The 23,817-nt window shown below is 48.1% G+C and overlaps 1 protein-coding gene across 3 annotated transcripts in view; it reads right to left on the bottom strand.

Annotated features, from left to right (window-relative positions):
- The window catches only part of LOC147698190 (uncharacterized), a 305,130-nt gene that overhangs the window by 207,709 nt on the left and 73,604 nt on the right, over nucleotides 1-23,817 (bottom strand). For 2 of the 3 annotated variants that reach the window (XM_086934817.1, XM_086934816.1), the window contains exon 3: nucleotides 1,110-1,243. In XM_086934817.1, coding sequence (XP_086790943.1) covers nucleotides 1,110-1,243 — 134 coding nt within the window. Of the gene's footprint in view, nucleotides 1-1,109; nucleotides 1,244-23,817 lie in introns of those variants that run through there. The other variant, XM_086934818.1, reaches the window with a different exon arrangement.

Raw genomic sequence — 23,817 nt, 5'->3', positions numbered from 1 at the left:
CTGGGTTAGAAGGGAGAGTTAGAAAACTATTTGAGCATTACTTTTGGGGATGGGAGCCGCATGCCCTGATTATAATTCTCAGTGATCCTTGTCCTCAAAGTGCAGTTGTTGGTCCTTTGCACCTTAATGTTAGTTGGTACTGAGACCAGATTCAGTGGAGGGATCTGTGGGCAAACCAGAAATGGGTAACTTTAGGTTTTCGATCTGATTGGTGTGGAGCCTTGTGGGTTGTCGCTGAGTGGAGGTTCCTGGTAATCAGAAAAAACTAGCTGATTTGGCAGCTCAACCATGGGGAATCCTGCACATTTTGTGTTAGATATGGCACTCAAGCGTGGAACAGGCCGAGGAGATCCTGGATGAATGCATCTCCAAAACCACTAGGTAGTGAACAGGAAGGTGATCTGGGGGTTGGAGTCAAGAGGTATGTGAAAGTAAGGGTATAAGAGCAGGTTTGTGCTCCAAGTGCTTTGAGGGACATAACACGTGGTCGTACTGATACACTTAAACCACTTCTGAATGCCAAAGATTTTGCCTAAGAGGAGGAACTGCGACGTGTCCATGCTGGCCAACAAGAAATTGCTGGTGGGATGCCAGGGATTACAGAAAACGAAGGAGCAGAGCCTCTGCCACAACCCATTTTCCACAAACTGACCCAAAATTTGATGAAAATGCAACTTTAGAACTAGATCAATTGCAACTTTTCCACAATACTATCTCCATTTCTACCAATGTAAAAAAAAATAATAATAGGCAGATGCAAACCTACAGTGCATATTTTACTTAATCTCAAGGTCAGGATAAAATGAACTGCTGAGCAGGAGAGAAAATCGCAGGTAGAAAAACTGGAATGGGAGAAAAGGAGGAAGGTATGGGAGGTGATCTGCAATAACCACATTTCTACCACAGAGATCAAATTTACAAATAAAGCAATTTGATGCCTGTCTAAAGTACGTTTGAATGTTGGCTCCCATACAATAACACTTGTAAACATAACAGTGTGCAGAGCATTTCAAGTTTCGCATTTCAGCTTTCACTTTATACTGAACATGTCAGAGGGACTAAGAAGTAGAGTATGCAATTCATATAAAATATCAACAAAATCATCTTACCTCGGTTTTGAACTTTTTATGAGGCTGCTTAAAGGGCTGTCCATTTGAGGGTGCATAATACGACTTGTCCAGTGGAAGTAAATAACTCTGGTCATTCAAAGCAACAAACAGCTTATCTACAAATCCGTGGGTCGCTACACAAAAACAGGCATCAGGTCAATGTAGTTTCACCAAACAAAAATGAAATAAATGATGAATAAAACTTTAAATATATCGTAGGGAGATATCTGTAACTAATGTGTTAACAGTTACATTGTTTTTTCTAGTTAAGGGAAAAGCTTGCTATTTTAAGGTATTGATACAAAATGTTCTACTTGACAAATCTTCAGAATGTAGGTCTAATCCCTGCAAACTACAGTAGGCCAAAATACTAACTGGGACAATGGAATTACATCAACAGCTTCTTCAATGGATAAATGATTCAGTTCAATATGTACACAACCTTCTGAGGTTGCAAACAGCCCGAGTTACAGAATCGGCCAGTTTGCATTGCAAAAAAAGTTTTTAAATGTACAATGTTTAGAGAAAAAAAAAAAGAGGAAGACATACCTTGTCGTTGTCAGTCGCCGGTGTTCAGCCTCCGCCTCTGCTCTGACACTGGAAGCATGCAGGCTCCCAGACTCCCCTAGCCAATTACGACGCTGCCTTACAATGACTGGGCATGTTTCTGCCCAGGCTGCACAATACAGCCTGTGGTGAACATGCAAAGTGCGCATGACGGTTTGGCCAGCCCAAGATGGCAGGCCAAATCATCATGCACACTTAAGGTGAAGCAGGAACCACTGCTCCACCCACTCCCAGGATGTAACAAGCCTAGCCCCACCCCATCCTGGCTGGCTCCAGGAAGAAAATGATAATAAGGTAATGTTATCAAAAATGCGCTATCATCATTTTCTTTTTGCACTTAGTGGGACGACGTTCGTCCGCCTTGGTGAAAGAGCAACCCCTGCCTTGAGCCCCGTGCTCCGGAGTCCGCTGCTCTAGCCAATGAACCCCACACCTCTTCCCATTATTATGCATTTAAAAGGTGGCATCACTCACTGATATACAAAACAAATGTTTTTGAGCTTACATGTTAATAGTTAACCATAAAATCCTTATATTACTCAGATTTCAAAAGATATTCTTACTATGGCTGCCAACTAGAATGTGAAATATTACGGTTTTGAAATATCACAAGGAACAGTTGCAGGTGCATTTAATAGAGATTTCTATATTCAGTATACTTTTAGGAATTGCCAGTTCTCTTGGATGCATTAACATTATCCCCAGTAAGGAAAAGGTACTTACTTGAAATATCAATTCTCCACAGGAATCTTCATTGAATTCACAATAGGGTAAATGAAATGGAGGGTAGCTTTGCTACGTTAGTACAGAATGGCACCACAGTTTTAGTGAGAAAGAACATGATTTCACTCAAAAGCAGGGTAACTTTTTGCCAGGCTAGAATGATATAGGTTTGTGTACAGTATTAGGCAACCACTTCACTCAAGGGTTTGGCAGTCCTCGTGTTACAATAATCTGACCAGGAGAAGATGTGTTAGCAACATCACAGTGGCCAAGAAACTATTTCTTTATTATGGCTCGATGTAATGTATCTACTTTATATCAGCCCAAAAAATGTTCAGCCCCAACTTAATGTGAGTAGTTTTAATAGAAGAGAACCAGAGCAAATTTAGGGCATCAATGCAGAGACTAATAACATCCCGCCCCCGCAACACTCCTATAAGAGTTCCTGCATTCACTGCAATAGAGGTACATGTTACTGCCACTGCCCCAGACGAATGCAGCCATGCTTTTGTTTGTCTCCTTCTGCTGTGGCACTCCAAGAAACAGTAACAACAGTGTTTGTTCCTGCAGGAAAAAAATAGCATCAGTGTGCCATGCTTCATGTGCCAAGAGCAGCAAAGCTGGCATGAGCCCTGAATCGATGTGGATTATTTAATCCCAAGAAGGCCTACACATCCAACCATATCGATCTGTTTTCTAGATTATCCTCTAGAACACTGCAAATTTCTAGACCCCACTGCACTAAGGACTTAGTCAATGTGCCAACTCGAGACAGAAAACCAAATAGATTTCAACCATCCCACTGAACAATATTTGAGTGAAACGTGTTTCAGGTAATGATCAATCCTATAAGAAGTCAAAGGGCTAGTTAGTGGAATCCAAACCCTCTTTTATTAAAGAATAACACACTGAAGAACTCTAGTAAACAATGGATATATTTTAAAGATTTATCTTTAGATAAAAACCCTATCCTAACTACAGTAAAGAAAACAAATAGCACCTGCAACGTTTCCCGAAAGAATGAACAAAAAACATACTTATTTACTATATAACAATCCCACCATCTTTCTTTTATTTACTAAGCTAATCTTAGCACCAAAAGGAAAGCCCAATTTCAGTTCTAGAGATGGTGTGCACCTGCACACCTGTTTGAACAATAAGGCTGATAAGAGCAGCAAATGAAGGCAATGCCTTCCCAGTAGCCTTGAGCCAGAGTGGATGATGCGATTCTGAGAAACCTGCCTCATCTGTGTAGGTCGCCTGTCGGCTCTAAACTTCCACACCCTGTGCTTAGCTTATATAACATTATTTAGTCGTTGGATCTTTCAGGATAAACAATTAGCAGAAAGTAGTCTGAGGCCCTTTTACTTATTTTCATTCTGCAAGAACGTGTTCTTTTGAACAATAACAATATACAAGACACATAGTTTGTTCACAGCTTAATAACTATTAATTGGAACAGTCAGCTCTGAATAAATACTATGACTATATTCGGGCAGACTTGATTATCATGTTGCAAAGAATTACGACATAAAACAAATATGTAATTCACATTAATTCCACACTTTCCCTTTTAAATGATTAACATAAACAGGGTAAAAGAGGTATAACTTAGAAAGAAAAAAAAACAATCACAACAGTGCTGCGGCAGCAGCATATGAAATGACGCGTAAGCAGTGTGTTGCAGAAAGAAATGGCTGAGTTACTGTTTTGTGCTATTTGCATCTCATCAAGAAGTAATTATATTATGTATTTTAACAGATGACTAACTTACCTCCTATCTATCATCACTCCATCCCAGTGACCAATGAACGTGTTGGGTGGAGTATATGCTGTGCTATGCTGGAGTATATAATGCCCGAAGAGAGCACTTTTTGGTGATTGAGCGAGTAAATACTTTTTGGGTCTTGCACATTATAGTTGTAGAGAGGCAGTTGCTCCAGTCAATCTCGTTGTACTGCGCACGCATCCTGCACATGAACCGCAGCGTGCTACACATATGCACTTTGTGTGCATGAATTCCATGAAGCTAAAATGGCAGAGAGGACAGCAATGGTTTTTAGGTCTCGGCTAGCGTTGCTGCGCACATGCGCAGCTCGCTCAGCGAGATTTAATTTTTGAGGACTTTCACTAAAGGGTTTCAAGTACCGCCCCTCTTTCCCATTGGCTGGCATCACCGTTTATGCTAAACAGTGGCAAGCCATTGGGAAAGAGCTTTTTGTGACGTATACTTTTCTCTTTTTGAGACGGACCACTTGGACGGGCTCGTCTGCTTTCCTTCTGCCGTGAAAGCTTTCTTATCTTTATGGGGCCATGTGTTTCAAACACATGGCCCATAAAGACAAGCTCCACCGTGTGTTTATGTTTGCATCTTGCTTTCACTTTGAAGTGAAAGCGCGATGCAAAAGTAAACCACAGCTGCCTGGCGAGCGCTTGTTACTGTACATGCTGGGACGTGCGAGCTGTTTTTACAATGGCTTAAACAGGATTACATGTCAGAGAAAGCAACGTATAAAATCCCGACTGCTCAGCTGCTCACGCCTGGACTTGGAAACCTTGAGTGCTCTGGATTTTCTCCGACTTCCTCCTCCCTGCCGCTTCTCTTACCCAGGCAAGGGGTGTGCAAACAGCAGCAGCACTGGTGGAAACAGGAAGGCAAGTCTAGATACCACGCTCTCACTTCCCCAAAGGGAAGGGAGGGGAGTGGGCAACCCTCAGCGATCCCCCGCGGACTGTCCTACCCCCATCGACCCTGCCAGGGTACTCTCACTTGAGCTTCCAGTCAGACGTGCCCGGCGAGTTCCTGGCTGCACACTACTGAGGTCGGATTACACAGGCTAAGGCTGACCCTGACAGGTAGGGAGCTCGGCCCTCTTGAAAACGTTGACGGGCTGGGCCAGCTGTCAAATATTTGAACAGGTGCAGCTCAAAGCCGGCAGTCAGGAGCGAGCGCGTGAACGGTGAAACTATTTAAAGGCTGGCAGCGGGGGAAGCAGAGGAACATTTGACCCTGTACGAGGTGAAGTGCACGTGTGATAGTTCTAGGCTCCCCTCCTGAGTAAGAAATGGGCAGGTCAAAGGTTCAATAACACGCTACTGCTCCGGAAGGAAACTCGAGAGAGACACACTTAAGCAGTAGAAAGTGTGCTGCTTGGCAAGCTCCTTGAATGTGCTGTGACTTATTCTGGCAGTTTTACGTGCGCCAACTCGCCCAGGTACGCTCGCTCTGAATCTTCACGTGTGGGCCTGTTGGGGGACTGTTTCTGTTCACATCCAGGAGGGAGCCGCCCGTGCCGGCACAGTGAAGAGCTGCAGTACCGGGGCCGGCCCTCCGAAAGCAGTCAACATTTTTTTATTAAGGGTACTCTGCCAATGGACTTTCCGTCTAGTTTCTTGTTGTTCCTTCCCTCCACCTATACGCTCTGTGTTGCTTTCCTCCAATCCTCGTGTTCTTCTCTGGTCTTCCTGTCCTTCCTCATGCTGCTTTCGCCTATCTCATATACCTTCGCCTATCTCATCTACCTTCACCTGTGTTGCTTTCGCCTCTCTCCATCTCTCCTTTGTTGCGTCTGTGTTTTCCATCCTCCCCCTCCCCGTTACTTCTGCTCCACCCATTTGCTTCTGTTTCTCACTTTACCGGCTGACTAAAATATAAACACTTTTGCATGTTTTGTTTTCTTTTTAGTTACAGATTCAACTCGGGTTTGTAACTAAAAAGCACAAAAAGCGCAAGCATTAGTTTGCAGGTGCGCATGTGTTGTATGAGGGCCTACAAAATAACAGGCAGCCACATCACTGGCTTTTTTTTTTTTGGTAACATTTCCCCACTGTGCATACCATTGCTGAAAATCAAGGGCATAGACAATAGATAAAGGTGAGAACTATTTTCTTTGCCAATGCTCAACTGTCAATGTCTATGCTTTCATATACTTCCAGTGAGCGAAAAAAGACCAAGCATTAAAAATGCAATAGGTCTCGCCTTTTATTAAGTTCAAGCCATTTGCTTTGCTATACAATACCATTAGCAAAGCAAATTGCTTTAACTTAACCAAAGGCGAGTCCTGTTGCATTTTCAATGCTTGTTCTATCAGCCACAAAGTGTAGACACTAAAAAATGCTGTGCAGCCTTTTCTGAGAGGTATGGGAAGGAATGGAGGGGAGGGGGGGGTGGGGGGTAAATCGAGGGGGGGGGGAATGTGTACTGGTGCATGATGTAGGGGTCAGTCATCCATGCGGAGGAAATGATGGCATCCTGCCAGCAGTCAGTGTGCAAGGGTTCTCAAAAGGACATAGATTGACAGCATAGGTAATTATTGTTTTCCTATATCTTTGTGCATAAGTGAAAGCAGATTGTCATGGCTCACAAACAGAGGAGGCCTTCCCTTAGTAATAACCGCTGCAGGGTTCCCTCGAGAGCAAGACTCATCCAGCTAAAGAGTAGGTCCTTCAGTCTTGGCCGCAACAAATACTCACAAAGTACCGGAAGAACTAAGAGGAGTAATGTATGTACACTTGTAGATGCTCTAAACTTAGCTGATGTTAACAGCGGACTGAATCAGGATGCACACACACACTTAGTGCTTTACCTGTGCAGATAAAGTACATTTCATGTAGCCTGGATAGAATTTACACTTGACATGAAAGAGCAAGAAACAGGCACTTTAATAGGACTTAATAGGATGCTATTCCTCGAACTTGATAGTACCTGCCCATCTGAGACAACTCCAGCGCCTCTTAGCAATACTTTTAAGGACAGAGCATTGGATTTCTTTTAATGGGATGTTGTGAGAGATGTGTGTGACTTCTGAATATGAACACCAGTGGACAGTTAATGGGCACCTAATTAACCAGTAGTCTGATAGTTCTAGAGCAGTGCCAACATCTCTCAGCTATTTAGTGGGGCAATAGTATTTCTGGCTGGAAAATGGCACTAAGGTTTTAACACTGCAAAACCAACATTTCTCAGTCGGGCTAAAAGGTCATTTAGTGGCACTGTACTGACAGTGGTAAGCTTTTTTTTTTAGCTCCTCTGCAACAGTGACCAATACCTAAAACAGTTGGCTTGTAGAGGAATCTCTAGTGGGTCACTTTCTCTGTAGAGAAATCAAAATTTGCAGTGTATCTTTTTATTTAAAAGAGCAACACTTCTGCTTTATAATCGGTTTACTCAAAGGAAGAGAGGGTTTGGATTTGTTTTCTTCATCGTGGAATGGTTTGGAATCTGTGCACAAATGTCTTCAAAATAACAGAAGGATCATCCGCTGACTTGTAAGTGACCCTAACGAAAATGTTCTTGGAAACAGCAGCAACAACAACTTCTTTACCCCCTCGCAGAATGAGCCAAAGGGTTAGTCAATGAGAACAATCTGCCTCATTGTATCAAGTGGAATACTAGACACTATCTGATTGCTATTGACTGTTTACAAGCTGGGGACTGTGATATATGGTAAATTACCTCCTTGGTCCAGGGGAGAGGAGTTAGCCTAATGGATAGGGTGGTCGACTTCGAATCCGGGAATCAAGTTAGAGTTTCGGCAATGACGCTGAACATCCTGTGATTCTGGGCAAATCACTTAATCTCCCAGTGCCTAACAAAAATGAATGTGTCCTCATGTAACACAAATGGTGCTATGTAAAGCGCTCTGATAGCTGATACCGGGTCAAGTTCGAGCTAGATAAAACTCTGTAAAAAAATAAATAATATTAAATAATCGAATCTCTCAGGTTTTATATAGAGCATACCACATCCCATCTTTATATGCAAGGTGTAAAGTAATGGCATTACTGAAGTGGAGGGCTTCAGAGGCAAGTTAGAGAAGTTGACTGAATTTAAAATCGGTCATTAAGGAGACTTGAGCCAGGGCCCACAAGAACACAATGCCCAAGATTTAGAAAGCACTATGCAAAGGTGTATTAATGAGGAATAAGTCCTCTTTATATTATCTAAAATCTACAAGGAATAGTTTAGAATGAGGTCTGAAAATGAAACTTACATCTGCTATGATGGCATTTAAAGGTGCCTTAATAGACGAGAAAGTAAGGCTTTTCTTGGCTAGATAAAAATGATAATCTAGTGCTGCAATGTTCTTACTGAGATAAAACATGCAAAATGTCCTCCATCCACTTAAAAGAACTTAATCTCCTCACAGGTCTCTTTGCCTCTTCGAGCTTGTTCAAGCAGTCTGTAAGAATACTCAGGTGGTCATCCTTAAGGCATTATGAAGGCAGGTTTTATGGAGAAAATGAAATGATGGAAGTCTGTGAGACGTCGCTGTCAGTCTTGGACAGAGGTCATGGTCTGAAGACAACTTTAAATGCAGGGCTTCAGAAAGAAGTAAATATGGATAGCACCACTGGTGAGTTTTCTCTTTGACTGAAATGATTAGCTCTGCTCTGGATGCCTATATTTTGTGCATTACTCTCAGAAGTAACAAGAACAGAAAGGAAAACACTTGGAGTATTCACAGGAAGTCTTGGCAAGTTCTCACTGCAGAGAGTTCACATGGCACCCCATCCCCCACCTTCACAGGGTAAAGATTTAACATAAGAAGTGGTCCTTGATGATGTTCCTTGATAGGCAATTTCCCTTGGGTTTACACGATAAGCGGGATTTGGCTGAGGAACCTATAAATCTGATCTTGTATCCAGTTTGCACAATAGTCAGTTTGCATTTGCCTTTAGTTATACTTTGCCATGTTTGAACAAATTAGGAAAAAGCTCCCTCACACCGGGGTGCTGAGAAGTGGAAGCAAAGGGGAGTCTGCTTTGCAGGGTGAGAAGCTTTTCTATCAGCAGTAGTTAATCTTTGTTTCTCTCAATGGTTTCTGATGCTGGTCAAGAAATTTCAGTTGGAAATGTTTTGATGCGATTGCAGCCACCTTTGCCAGTATGGTGTATGAACATGCTGGAGTGGAGTTTTGCCATACTCCGTGAAGGGTAAGTCTTATCTTTCCTCCATAACCAAACACTAAAGTGTTTTTGTTTCCATGGGTCGTAAGCACATGAAAGCCAATGAGTTATTCTTGTTTATTATTTTATTTAACTGTACTATTTTAATTAACACCCCATTTAAGGAGGAATATACCTCAAAAACAGGTTCCAACAGAAAGAAAGAAAAAAAAACATGCAAAAGAAAAAAAGAAGAAAAAAGAAATCTCCTTGGCCGAAAGGGGTGTACAATAGAATGGCACCAAGTGCTGCAGCCACCACTGATTGCGAGGCCATAGCCTTCACGGCAAAGCCCAACAGCACGTCCGCTAGAGATTTTATAGAAAGAAATTATAGACACAAAGCAGCATAAACAGAGGCGCTGTGCACCATTTCTAACCACAGGTGCCTCATGCATCTTCAAATAAGACTAATAATTACATAACGCGTCAAACTTCCGCGCTTCAAGAAATCCAATGAACTTAGCTAAATGACAGAGCAGAAAGCTTCAACCCTACCACCTTATCAACATAATATAAGTTTCATTAGGTGACGGCTTACTGCTCTCAAGCTGGGAGGACTGCACAAACATTAGTGCATCTGCTCGAAGTGCTGCTGATGATCATGTTGCAGCCTCGAGTCCAACTGAATCTGTGGATTTCAATTCACTCACTGTCGTTCAATGATAGACACAAATAATGCTGCTGACTTCATCGGTCAATTTAGAGACATTGACAAATACAAGCAAATGTCGATCCACAGTGGTGGTGATGCGCCGGTCCTTATCTGCGCAGTAGCGGCGATGCGTTGGCTACAATGAGTGCAAAGCGGAGATTCGCCCATATTAAGATCATATTTTGATACTGAACGTGTCACCCAAATTCCAAAATATCGGAACCTATCCCCGACGTCGTGATACCGGAGGAAGAGTGATATCTGTATGTCCCAACCTGCCCAATAGAAATAATTTAGATTTAGCCCTGTTCATGAGGAGTGCCGAAATTACTGCACATGCTTCCATTTCTTCCAGCCATGGCAGCACCGATCTCTCTGGGTCACGGAGATACACCAAGGTCTCATCCCTATACGAGGATACTACATGTGGTGCATCAGCTAGCTGGATGCCCCACAGTCCAAGCCAGCATTGCATCGCAGAGGTCGGAGGCTCGAAGGCTCGACTCCAAGTGCAGATAGCATAAGGAGCATCATTGTCTTGCCCCTCTGCTTAATCTCCAGGAGTCAGACAATATACCTCCCGTGCACCCTCTGTCCATGGCCTCTGTATATAATGGTTGCACCCATCGAACACACTTGGGGCCTAAGCCCATTTGTCACAGGACCACCCACATGTATTGCCATCAGTGTGTTTCAAAGGCATGCTAGATCAAGAGCAGCTACATCAAAGTCCTTCCCTAGAGAGACATGCATGTGTATAAAATGATTCAGGCAATGGGTGCTCTACATTGTGCTTCTCCGCGGAATTAATCCAATCTGATCCGGTTCTACAGGTCCAGAATCACCTTTAAAAGTCAGTTGGCCAGGACGCTACATAGTAGCTTTAGGTTTGTGTTCAACATCAACATCGGCCTGTAAGAGGAGAAACTGGCTGGACACTCCCTTCCTTGGGTAGGAGTACCATCACTGCTTCCCTCAGTCAGTGGAACCACTCCCATTTCCCTTGCATCCTGAAAAACTTCGAGCAAGTTCTCTAGTATTGACAGGGTGATTTCCGTGGGCAGACCATCTTTTTCCCCTCAGAGTCCTTCCTTGCGTCGCCTCTTCCAGTTTCAGCAGCCTGTCTTAAGTTTGTCGTTCAGGACTGAGCTTGGGTAAGTCTATTGCCAAATGACACTGCGCTCGGGTATCCTCAAAGATCATATTTGATTGGACAAACCGCTTCTGCAAGTGCTCTATACAGACAGCATTTATTGGATCGTGAGACAAAATATCATATACTGTGCAAAAACAGTATATGTGTTTGTGTGCGAGCTACCCCTCTTTATCAACCAAGACAGCATTGTAATGTGTGTGCATGTATTTTTGCAGCCTGGACCACATATCCTCAATTTACATCTTAGCATGTATCAGACGGTGACCTTCATTTGGGTTCCCATTGCTCTACTACCTGTGGAGCCTTGTTCTTCTGGAAAAAGTGTATGGTAAATGCTTTAAAATATTACAAGAATGCATTATTTAGCAGTACCTCTGTTCGTAGTTTCGACAGCGAGATTCTGGGTCTGACCCAACTGTGCATCTTCGTAAGAAGCAGTAGTGTGTGGTCAGACAAGTAACAACTGAGGTAAGCAGAGTGTTTATAAATATCTGGTGCTTCCCTATGGTCTAGCACCAAGTCCAACAGGCTGTGCACAGGACCGTAAGAAAACCCTTTATCTGTCGGATGGTGATGCATTCAGACCTCTATTAAATACAAGATTGATTTCACCGGTTTTATTGTATCCTCCATGTTTGGCATAAAGCCCGGTCTTGGTGAGAGTTTGTCCATTCTCCCTATCCAATATGCAATTAAATTCTCACACCAACATGATCCACGTATTTATATATGAGACTATAAATCTCATCACTTCGGGTAAGAAAAGACTGCAATTCACATTAAGCCATAAGTATTTACAAAGCAAGTTTTAAACCCGTCCAATACACCCATAATAACCACATATCTACCCATAAGTCTGAAATCACTGCCCTGTCTGAGAAAGGGAACCCTGGTGTTAATCATGTCACTACCTCCTAGCATAATTTGAATATGTAGCTGCAAATAAGTGACCGCTCCCTTTTTCACCAATTTCAAAACCTCTGCACTCAGCACATAAGTGAACTGCAGTAGTGCCACTTGCACTTCTCCAGAGGTATGAATGTACACCAGATAACTCTTAGGATAATTAATAAACCTTACCAAGGCCCCATGTCAGTAATAATCCATTCAGGAATTATTATTGCGAATCTGCAAAATCAGGCCAGTTCTTCGCAGCTAGCAATCGGAGGATTCTACTACTAAGGTTGTCAGTTCACTTCTAGTCCATTGAAGTTTTACATAGACATTACTGGTTGCACATGTAAACAAGAAATAGTTCCCTTCCTATCTCCAAAGTGAACCTATCCCCCTCCGCTACCACATGGGCAGACCCTAAACTGTCCCAAACTTGCGGGTTATCCAGGTGCATCTCAGAATTGACCTTGTTAATGAGCAACAGTGTACTTATCCCCTTCACCCCTGCTCTACTTCCAACCCTTCAACCCAAAATAAGTCTCCACTGTTTGAAAAAGAGTAGGGAAAAGGTCTAATATTCACGGGCAGCAATTGACCAGCCTGGTATACCCTACCAGGGCCAACAAGAGAAGTGCAAGTCAGCCAGCATTAACCTCTCTATAGATATGAACCAATCGTTCAAAAGTAATCTCTTTCCTCTCTCTAGCGGAGATGGGCAGAACAAAGTACAAAAGGTAACTCATTTAACCCCAGATATTCATAACCAAATACCAGTTTACCTTAAACGATCCCAAAGTTCTCCTCTGGCCAGGGTATGTCAAATAACCAAAAGATAGTGTTAGACGGGACCTGGAGGGTCGGCCGAGGACAAGGGGAGAGGTCTCCGGGGAGAGCCGCCTCCAGCGATCGTACAGACAAGTAACTTCCCCCCCCCACAGAATAGGCACCACACAAGGATAAGATTTAACGTTCTTTATAAGTAATCTTGAAGTACGGTAGAATGGTACAAGGAGGTCTGGACTCAGGGGTCCCCTCGATTCTAGTCTCTTGGATGGGAAAGGGGTAGCGGGACAGTCTTATTACCAATCTGGTAGTTACGATGAGATGATGGGCAGCTCACAATCCTCGAGCTCGGCGTTCTTTAAGGACGGGTTGCGGCAGCGCCAGCAGATCCCGGAGTGGTCGAAGGTGGCAACGGTCCGCGGCAGCGCCAGCAGGTCCCGACGAAGATGGTAGTTACAACGGGTCGCGGCAGCGCCAGCAGGTCCCGACGAAGATGGTAGTTACAACGGGTCGCGGCAGCGCCAGCAGGTCCCAACGAAGATGGTAGTTACAACGGGTCGCGGCAGCGCCAGCAGGTCCCAACGAAGATGGTAGATTGCAGAGGGCCGCTGCAGCGGCAGGACGACAGTTCACAAGGCAGGGCTGCGGCAGCGCCAGCAGTCCGTCAAGAATGAGTTCTTCTCGGGGTCTCTCGACTCCAGGATACACCTGCCTTCCTGCTCTGGAGCTGCCCCAGTTATAGGTCTGGCGCCCTTTGATGTCCGGACCCTCGCACTTGGAGGTCGGGAGGTCCGGGATGAGGGAGTCCAGACATCCAGCAGGGGGGTGGAGCCAGCGCCCGGGGAGGCTGGGGGCGATCGGCACCTGGCGGGGGAGAGCCATCGACACTTCTTCCTCCCATTGACATGCCAAGTGGTCCGTTCACCTCCTGGGTGGATGGTGGTGCCGGGCTGTCGGGGCCTGGCCAGGCCCAGGGTTGGGGTCGAGCTGAGGCCACGCGGCCTCGTGGTGCAGTGTCTAAGATGGCGGCCGGGCAATGGTGCTGACGGTGGCCCGGGCCGGTAATACAGAGATGTCCGGGAGCAGGGGTCCCGTAGGGGACGGTTTGCGAGTTGCTTCTGTGGGTAGCACCTGGAGAGCCGGTGCCCGGGCCCTGTCGTGCGGGGAGGGAGCGAGCCCTTCATGTGGCCTGTCCAACATTCGTCCCCCCCAGCTGAAGGCGGGGAGAGTCACCCATCTTCTTGGGGACTTTCCTCGTCGAGGCGGAAAAAGCGTGACATGCCATCCGCGTTGGCGTGATCCTGGCCAGGGCGGTGCTCCACAGTGAAGTCCATCCCCTGCAGGGTTATGGACCATCGCAACAGCTTGGGATTCTCCCCCCGCATCTGCATTAACCATTGCAGGGGGCGATGATCTGTTTGCACCCGAAAGTGGGTACCGAAGAGGTAGGGCCGGAGCTTCTTGAGGGCCCACACTACTGCGAAGGCCTCCCTCTCGATGGTGCTCCAGCGCTGTTCCCGGTCCAGTAGGCGTCTGCTGATGAAGGCCACTGGTTGGTCGACTCCCTCGGGGTTCAGTTGGGAGAGGACGGCCCCAATGCCATGGTCGGAGGCATCAGTCTGGACGATGAACTCTCGGCTGTAGTCGGGAGCCTGGAGCACAGGGGTGGTGCACATGGCGGCCTTCAGCTTCTCGAAGGCCGCTTGACAGTCAGGAGTCCAGTTGACTCTTTTTGGCTGGTTCTTGGATGTAAGTGCCGTGAGGGGCCCCACAATGCTGCCATAGTCCTTCACAAACCGCCGGTAGTATCCGGTGAGCCCCAAGAAGGCTCGGACCTCGGTTTGGGTGATGGGTGGTTGCCAGGACTGGATGGCAGCGATCTTGAGCTGGAGGGAGGCCACCAGACCGCTCCCCACTTGGTGTCCGAGGTAGGTCAAGGACCCCTGGCCAATCTGGCATTTGCTGGCCTTGATTGTGAGGCCGGCCTGTTGGAGGGCCTGCAGGACCTCTCGGAGGTGGTTGAGGTGGTCTGACCAGTGGCGGCTGTACACTGCGATATCGTCCAGGTAGGCGGCGCTGAAGTCTTCGAGGCCCGCCAATACCTGGTTCACCAGTCGCTGGAAAGTGGCTGGAGCATTTTTCATGCCGAATGGCATCACTTTGAATTGGTAGTGGCCATCCGGGGTGGAGAAAGCGGATCGTTCTTGGGCCCTGGGGGTGAGGCCGATCTGCCAGTACCCCGCTGTCAGGTCGAAGATGCTGAGGTAGCGGGCAGCCCCCATGCGGTCGATCAGCTCATCTGCTCGGGGAATGGGGTGAGCGTCGGTTCGGGTGACAGCGTTCAGACCCCGATAGTCAACACAGAATCGGAGCTCAGGGGTGGTGCCGGGGGTAGCAGCTTTGGGGACCAGTACGACTGGGCTGGCCCAGGGGCTGTCCGAGGATTCGATGACTCCGAGGGTGAGCATCTTGGAGACTTCGGCTTGGATGCAGGCACGTACCCGATCTGGCACGCGGTACGCCCGATGTCTGATGGAGGGACTGTCCCCCGTGTCCACGTCGTGTAGGCACCAGGGGGTGACCCCTGGGGTGAGGGAAAAGAGAGCTGCGAACTGCAGCTGGAGCGCCCGACAGTCTTGGCACTGCTCTGAGGTCAGGGCATCTGACAGCCGGACCCCGTCTACCGAACCATCCTTTTCACGTGTCCTCAGTAGGTCAGGGAGGGGCTCGGAGTCTTCTTCTGTCCCACCAATAGCCATCAATAGGCTGAGCTCCGAGCGCACAAAGTGAGGCTTGAGTCTGTTGGCGTGGAGGACCCGGAGGGGGTTCCGGGAAGATTCCATGTGGATGAGATAGGTGACGGGGCTCTTGCGCTCGACCACCTTGAAGGGCCCGTCCACTTATCTTGCAGGGCACAAGGTTCGGTGGGGGACATCACCCATACTTGCTGGCCAGGTACGAACTCTATGGAGGAGGCGTTCTGATCGTACCATTTCTTCATGTCCTCCTGACTGGCTTCAAGATTGGCTTTGGCGATTTCTCGGAACCGCCTGGTCTGATTGCGGAGGGTCAGGAGGTACTTGTAGACGTCTGGAGGGGTTTTCAGGGGGGCCATCTCCCAACCTTCCTTGACTAGGCTGAGGGGCCCTCGAACAGGGTGCCCGTACAAGAGTTCGAAGGGGCTGAAGCCGAGTGACTTCTGAGGGACTTCTCGGTAGGCGAAGAGGAGGCACGGGAGAAGCACATCCCACTGGCGGCGGAGGGGCTCTTCTAACCCCATAATCATTCCCTTGAGTGTACGGTTGAACCGCTCAACCAGTCAGTTCCCCTGGGGGTGATAGGGGGTTGTGAATCGGTAGGTGGCCCCGCACTGCTGCCAGAGGGATTTCATGTATTTCGAAATGAAGTTCGTGCCTCTGTCGCTGACGACTTCCCGGGGGAAGCCCACTCGGGAGAAGATCCCCATTAAGGCTCGGCCGACCACCGGTGCGGTTACAGTTCGAAGGGGGATGGCCTCGGGATAGCGGGTGGCATGGTCCACCAGTACCAGGATAAAACGATGTCCTTGTGCTGTTCGGGGGTCCAGGGGCCCCACAATGTCTATTCCCACTTTTTCGAACGGGGTGGTAACCACTGGAAAGGGCTGCAGGGGTGCCTTGAGTTTGCGGCCGCTCTTCCCGCTGGCCTGACAAGTGGGACAAGACCGGCAGTGGTTGAGCAAGTCATTTCTCATTTTGGGCCAGTAAAAGTGGGTCACCAGGCGGTTGTAGGTTTTGTCCTGACCCAAGTGTCCGGCCAGGGGGACATCGTGGGCCAAGTTCAGCAGGAAGTCTCTAAAACGGAGGGGCACCACTAACACTCGACTGGCCCCCAACTCGGCGATTCTCTGTTCACTGTACAATAGATCATTGTCCCAATAGATCCAGTGGGCCCCGGCGGTATCTCCCGCGCTCTGGGCGAGGGCTTGTTGTAGTAGTCCCTCGAGGGAGGGACATGTCTTCTGTTCTTGACGGAATTGCTCCTGTGTGGGTCCCCCTTCTTGACGCCACTGAGCCAGGTCTGGGAGATCCTGGGGCTGAACGAGTTCTTCTTGGGTTTGTTCTGGGGGGTCGATGGTGTCGGCGTCCCCCACTGGAGCGATCGGGGGAGAAGGTGCTGGCCATTCGGGTTCTTCTGGTCGGGGGATGGTGCGGGCTGCCATGGACCGGGTGGTTACGCACGCCCAGTCCGGAAGGCCCAACATCCCCAGGTGTTCTCTTCTTTCTACGGCGGCCCATGGGGAACTCTCGAGATCGTTCCCAAGGAGACAGTCCACGGGGGCATCATCGCGGACCGTCACCTTCAGCATGCCGGATACTCCTCCCCACTCGAAGGGGACGCAGGCCATCCGACACATGCTCTCTGAATTGTCGGCTGACCGGACGGGGCAGAGAATGTTCGGTATTATTTGCTCGGGGGTCACCAGGTGACAGCGGACGGCCGTCACACTGGCCCCTGTGTCACGTAGGGCTTCGGCCTTGCGCCCATTGATGCTCACCCACTGACTATACTTTCTGGTGTTGGTGGGTAGGGGAGCCCGCGGGACCATGTCTCTGCCCCCCAGGCACGCCAGGACCATGGCGGCCGGCTCCCACTCTTGTTGCTCGTGTTCGTACTCTTCCTGGTCCTCGGAGACTTGCTCTTCTCCGAGGGCGGCGGCCGCTACCTGGCGGGGCCTCGGAGTCTGGTTCTGTGGACAGTTCGGGTCATTGGCGTAGTGACCGACTCGCTGGCATCGGTGACACGGGACATTGGCTCTGAACCCCGGGCGCATCGGGGGGTTGCCCCTGTTGGCCGGGGGCGGGGTGCTGGTGGCGGGAGCGGCCGGGACGGTGTCTTTCCCCCGGCCCTGGCCTCCTCCTCCTCCTCCTCGGGGGCGGTGATGGCCTTGGTTGTTCCTGTTCTGCTCGTTCGGGCCACCCCGGCCCACTCGGGTTGTCTCCCATCGGTCAGCCTCGGCGGCGAGCTGCCGTGGATCAGTCATTTTACTGTCGAGGAGGTGCTGCCTGAGCTCGACAAAGCAGGTATTGGAGAGGTGCTCCCACACAACAAGGTTAAAAAGCTGCTCGTAGGTCGTTACGTTGCTCCCCTTGATCCACCCCTCGAGGGCTCGGCTGAAATAGTTCACATATTCCACCCAAGTTGTACCCGGGATTCGGGTGCAGTCGCGGAACCTCTGGCTGTACATTTCGGGTGTCAGCCCATATCCAGTGAGGAGGGCGGCCTTCATGTGATCATAGGACGTCATTTGGTGATCCGGGAGCTGTAACAGGGCATCAGGGCCTTCGTTGACGAACCTCCCCCATAGACCGGCTCCCCAGTCACTTCGATCGATCCGGTGAGAGGACATGGCGATCTCATAGGCCTTGAACCACTGCTGTATGTCGTCGTTTCGGTAGAACTCTCGGACGACATCTTTGGGAATGTGGACCTTTGATTCTGAAGTTCCTGGGGTGCGTGGTCGCTCGGGCACCCCCAGGTCCTTGCCTTGCTTACGTAGTTCTATTTCGGCTAGTTTGCGCTCGTGTTCATATGCCAGTCTTTTTTCTTCAAGCTCTCTTTGTCTTTGTTTTTCCTCCCGCTCTTCTCGGAGCCGTAAGTGTTCTAGGTTCAATTTTTGTTCCGCTAGTTTTAGTTCTCCATCCATTTTGAGCCGTGCCAACTCTAATTCATGCAGTCTGGTTTTCTCTTGCTCTTGGATCTCTTCCCGGGAGAGACCTGCTCTCCTTTCCTCGGAAGGAGCGGGGTTAGTTTCCGGGGCTTCGCTGTGTTGGTCCCGGGGACCAGCGGTGTTTACCTCTGCCCATGATTCTAGGGCGTGTTTAAAGTCATCTTTTGTGCTCAGACCGGTGGTAGCAATGCCCAGTTCTATACAAAATTGTTTTAATTCTCGATGGTTGTACTCCTCCAGCTTGTCCATTTGGAATTTCTCTGTAGACCCGCTCTCTTGGGCCGGCATTGTGGTTTAGTCGTGGGGTGAGTTGCTTTCTGTACGATTACGCGTTGGTTCGGATCGCGCCGCTGGCCACCAATGTTAGACGGGACCAGGAGGGTCGGCCGAGGACAAGGGGAGAGGTCTCCGGGGAGAGCCGTCTCCAGCGATCGTACAGACAAGTAACTTCCCCCCCACAGAATAGGCACCACACAAGGATAAGATTTAACGTTCTTTATAAGTAATCTTGAAGTACGGTAGAATGGTACAAGGAGGTTTGGACTCAGGGGTCCCCTCGATTCTAGTCGCTTGGATGGGAAAGGGGTAGCGGGACAGTCTTATTACCAATCTGGTAGTTACGATGAGATGATGGGTAGCTCACAATCCTCGAGCTCGGCGTTCTTGAAGGACGGGTTGCGGCAGCGCCAGCAGATCCCGGAGTGGTCGAAGGTGGCAACGGTCCGCGGCAGCGCCAGCAGGTCCCGACGAAGATGGTAGTTACAATAGGTCGCGGCAGCGCCAGCAGGTCCCAACGAAGATGGTAGATTGCAGAGGGCCGCGGCAGCGCCAGCGGCAGGACGACAGTTCACAAGGCAGGGCTGCGGCAGCGCCAGCAGTCCGTCAAGGATGAGTTCTTCTCGGGGTCTCTCGACTCCAGGATACAACTGCCTTCCTGCTCTGGAGCTGCCCCAGTTATAGGTCTGGCGCCCTTTGATGTCCGGACCCTCGCACTTGGAGGTCGGGAGGTCCGGGATGAGGGAGTCCAGACACCCAGCAGGGGGGTGGAGCCAGCGCCCGGGGAGGCTGGGGGCGATCGGCACCTGGCGGGGGGGAGCCATCGCCACTTCTTTCTCCCATTGACCTGCCAAGTGGTCCGTTCACCTCCTGGGTGGATGGTGGTGCCGGGCTGTCGGGGCCTGGCCAGGCCCAGGGTTGGGGTCGAGCGGAGGCCACGCGGCCTCGTGGTGCAGTGTCTAAGATGGCGGCCGGGCCGGGCAATGGTGCTGACGGTGGCCCGGGCCGGTAATACAGAGATGTCCGGGAGCAGGGGTCTCGTAGGGGACGGTTTGCGAGTTGCTTCTGTGGGTAGCACCTGGAGAGCCGGTGCCCGGGCCCTGTCGTGCGGGGAGGGAGCGAGCCCTTCATGTGGCCTGTCCAACAGATAGGATGTGCTATTATTGTCCCAACATGGCAGAGTGCAACTTTGGATCAAGACTGTAATGTCAGGTCAGACTGTGATCAAGCAATTGCTGAGGTGTAGTTTCCCATTCGATTGTCCCCGCACTCTCCTCTAGCATATATTCAGGGCAATCACTAAGATTATCTGGATCCGAGGAGGAAGATGCATCCATGCTGTCCATTTTGCCATCCTTGCATATTGTTATTTAGGGGATTAGCTGAGGTTCTGTTCCACTGCGCCTGGACCTCCTATCTCTGTTATCTACTGTTCCCCAAGGAGAATTCCTCTCCCGAAGATGGAGCTCTCCCAGCCGGGGATTGGCTTTGTCCCAACTTTCTAGCCTGGTCCACACATCTTCATGACTTTTGCCCTGGGCTATCCCCCAGAGGTTTGCCGGGAAGAGCACCATATATTAAAAGCAATAATCCTGAGATTTTGTTCCACTTCTACGTATAATTTCATCTTCAAACAAGCATTTTTAGTATATGCACTATATATCGCTAGAGTCTGGTTCGCAAAAGTTAAACACGCCACTTCCCTGGAAGCTTTCAGGATACAATCTAGATCTTTGGAGTTCAGGATATATTGTATTAAAAGCCAGCAGCAGGTGCACTCTCAGTGATCTGTGCCCTCTTTCCAGTGAGAACTCTCTCAGGTCGCTTTTTACTTCTTATCCAACCTCAGGTTGTCATGTCGGGAATAGTTTTCGGCATCCTTCTCCCTTTCCTCTAAGACCTTCGTTGCTGTTGTAAGTTTGACCAACTGCTCTTTCAGAATTTTTCCTTCTGCTTGAAAGTTCGACATAAAGCTTTCATCTGCTTGGACTCCGTCTGCAACCCCCCACAGTTCCGCTCGTACTAAATTTACATCAATTGCGACTGCCTCGATTATAAAACTTTGAATACTTTTGAGCTTCCCTTAAATGCATCTTATCTTTTAAAGCTTACAGTGAGAGAGCAGTGACCATTTACCAGTTAAATGGTAATCGAAATTGCGTTCAGCTAACAGGATGGCTTGCAGAGCAAGCTCTTAAAATTAGGCATGCCCTGAATGGAAAAAAAGGAAAACAGTCAACTGGTCATTAGTAAAAAGGAAACTTGACTAATTATTTTCCCACCACTGAATAAGATCAAGGACTCCCAAGTACATTTATAATTTTTAAAAAATGTTTAAAATAGATGGAACAAACGAATAGAAGAGGTTTTGTTGACAGCAGTTAAAGGCAAGAAATACAATGGGAATAAAAAGAGGTATGATTGCGCACAAGCTTAGTGTAAATAATTGTACAGTCTGTAGCGTGCCACGGAGGTATTACCTTGTGGACCTAAATTCTTAACAAACGAAATAAAGATAATAACATTTGTCAATTACTGTGTCTCACGAAAAGAGAAATCAATCAATGGCTTCATGCCAGTACCCTTATCAGATATCACCGAGCACAAAGAATTCCGAGAGGCCTAAGAGTACCACTTAAACCATTATTATGCAAGAATAATAAAAAATGTGCTGAACGATGGTACGCCATACTGAACAAGTGTTCTTTAGATTTAATTTTACTGATTATAGAGGAACTGTCTAAAGTTTTGGAGGACCTAAACAAAGAAATAGCCCAATCAAAAAGTGAACTACAAGCAATGATGGAGGAGGACGACTGGCAAAAAACCTTGGCAGACATAAACCAATAACTAGAAAAATATACAGAAGAGATTAATGAACACAAAATTCGTAAGTACAAAAGGGATACCATTGATTATAAAATGGGAGAGGTCTATTCATGGGCCAAGGTATATGCCAAAAGACGTCAGAACAGACCATATACCAATAATACAGAAACTGAGACATCCTCCTCGGAGGGCGAATCCCGGGTAATGAGACCTAAAAGTACAGAAGACTCGACATCAGCATCAACTTCTGCACAAATAACAGGTAGCAGTCCTTTTTTAGGGGTAGGACAAAAGGCCAGCGAAGAAACAGAACAAACAACAACAAATTTGAAAGTACCTGTACAAACGGGCAAACTGAACCAGGGGAAGAAAACATGAATGCTAACCAACTAGTGATTAATATCTCTTCTTACGTACTTAACAAAACAGAAATACAGACCTTACAGAAAGGTACCTCTTTTGTACCTACGCACCATACCAACAAACTGGAACTAGACGTTAGTCTATTTAAATTAATGCGTAATTTGAGACTCCGTCACTTTTTTAACAACATAGTGCAATCGGAGCACAACCCAGAAATTGATCTACAACTCAAAAAGTTGAGAAACAAGAGCAATGATCAGGCACCTTTGAGCCACAAGACATTAGACACTTTTGAAACACTAATAAGTAATGACATCAACAAATTTAACTTTAAGCGACGTACAAAACTTCAGAATCTTTCAAAAAAAGAACTCAATACGTTGAAGAAGATCTCACAGAATCCAAACATAATTTGCCAAAAAGCAGATAAAGGTGGTGCATTGGTGCTCATGTGTGAGAAGTTGGCCTGATATGTGATGTTACCAATTCTGGAACCACCTTGTATCAGTCCAAACAATCCCTTATGGTGTCTGGTTGTAAGTCAACCTTGTTAGACAAGCTATCCTAGGGTTAGCATGGACTAAGCAGCCTTAAAGGCTTAACTTAAGAGGTCGTGTTAAGCGAGCTGTTTTACCACATGCAATCCTGTAATATCAAATGAAAGGACACCACACAAGTATATATTATAAAAATATATGTGTTTATTTTTAAAATAATCCCCAGTACTCGTTATGAGCAAAGGGGCACAAGCGTTAAATCAAAAGCACAGTATAACATACAAAGTTGCACAATTATGGATGAGGGCGGGTGGCCACTCAACCCATATATTAAAAAAGTGGTATAAGAGATACCAATCGAACAGTGATTAGGCCTAGGGCCTAGGGAATCGCTGGGAGTAGTCTGGACTAGCAATGCTGAAGTCGGGAAAAGCCCGCAGAATTCGGGTGCAGCACGTAAAGTGCGGCTAGCACCAATGCAATGTCAATGGTGCGTAAAAGTTACACAAAGAGAGTTTAAAGATACTTCCGCTGAACCTAGAAGAACAAAACTTAAGACACAGACCCTAGAGGTGTGTACCAGTGTGGGAACACCGGCGTTGCAATGTTACCTCACCCACAGGAAGCAGGTGCATAGTGTCGAAGTGGAGTCGGGTTTTGACACGCAGGCTCTTGGTGCTTGGAGCTGAAGATGCTGCAGGCGATGGGAAGCAGAAGTGTCCGGTGTGATCCAAGGGTGGATCGAAGTCGAGAAGTATCTGAAAGCAGAGAGGACAGACTCTGGGTCACTCAGCAGTGACCAGGGTGGAACCAGGACGGAACCAGGCAATGTCGGGCGCAATCAGATGGTTGTCGAGGAGCTTCTCTCCGCTGTCACGTGGGCTATGGGGCATCTGCGACGTCCAGGAGCAGGTCACGATCTGTCCCACGCAGGCTCTCGCCGTCAGAGCCGTCGGCTTCAAGATTGGAGCAAACAACACTTGGCAAAAGCAATCCATGCGGAACTGGGAGATTGCTTCTCACTCAGACCAGGAGGGTCAGAGCGGGGGCTCCTTTTCACAGGAGCTGGCGCAAATCTGGAGCAACCAGAAAAGCAAGTCGGTTTAAGGTTTTCGTCGGCACAGGGGCCACAAGCCAGCTGGCAAGTGACCGGGCCAACACGTCGAGCCAACACAAGCAGAAGGGCCCCACGCAGCACTCGTCGAGTGTGGAGGGGTGAGCTTCGGCGCAAGAGTAGCTCAGGGTTGGGGCTTCTCAAACCCCGTTGTACAGCTTCGAGGGTCACTCGTGGGCTGCACGGTCAGCGTC

This window comes from Lissotriton vulgaris, chromosome 8 (assembly GCF_964263255.1).
Source record: "Lissotriton vulgaris chromosome 8, aLisVul1.2, whole genome shotgun sequence".
In the NCBI taxonomy this organism is placed as follows: domain Eukaryota; kingdom Metazoa; phylum Chordata; class Amphibia; order Caudata; family Salamandridae; genus Lissotriton; species Lissotriton vulgaris.
Note: the sequence above shows the minus strand (reverse complement) of the source record. Positions and strands in the feature narration are given on the sequence as shown.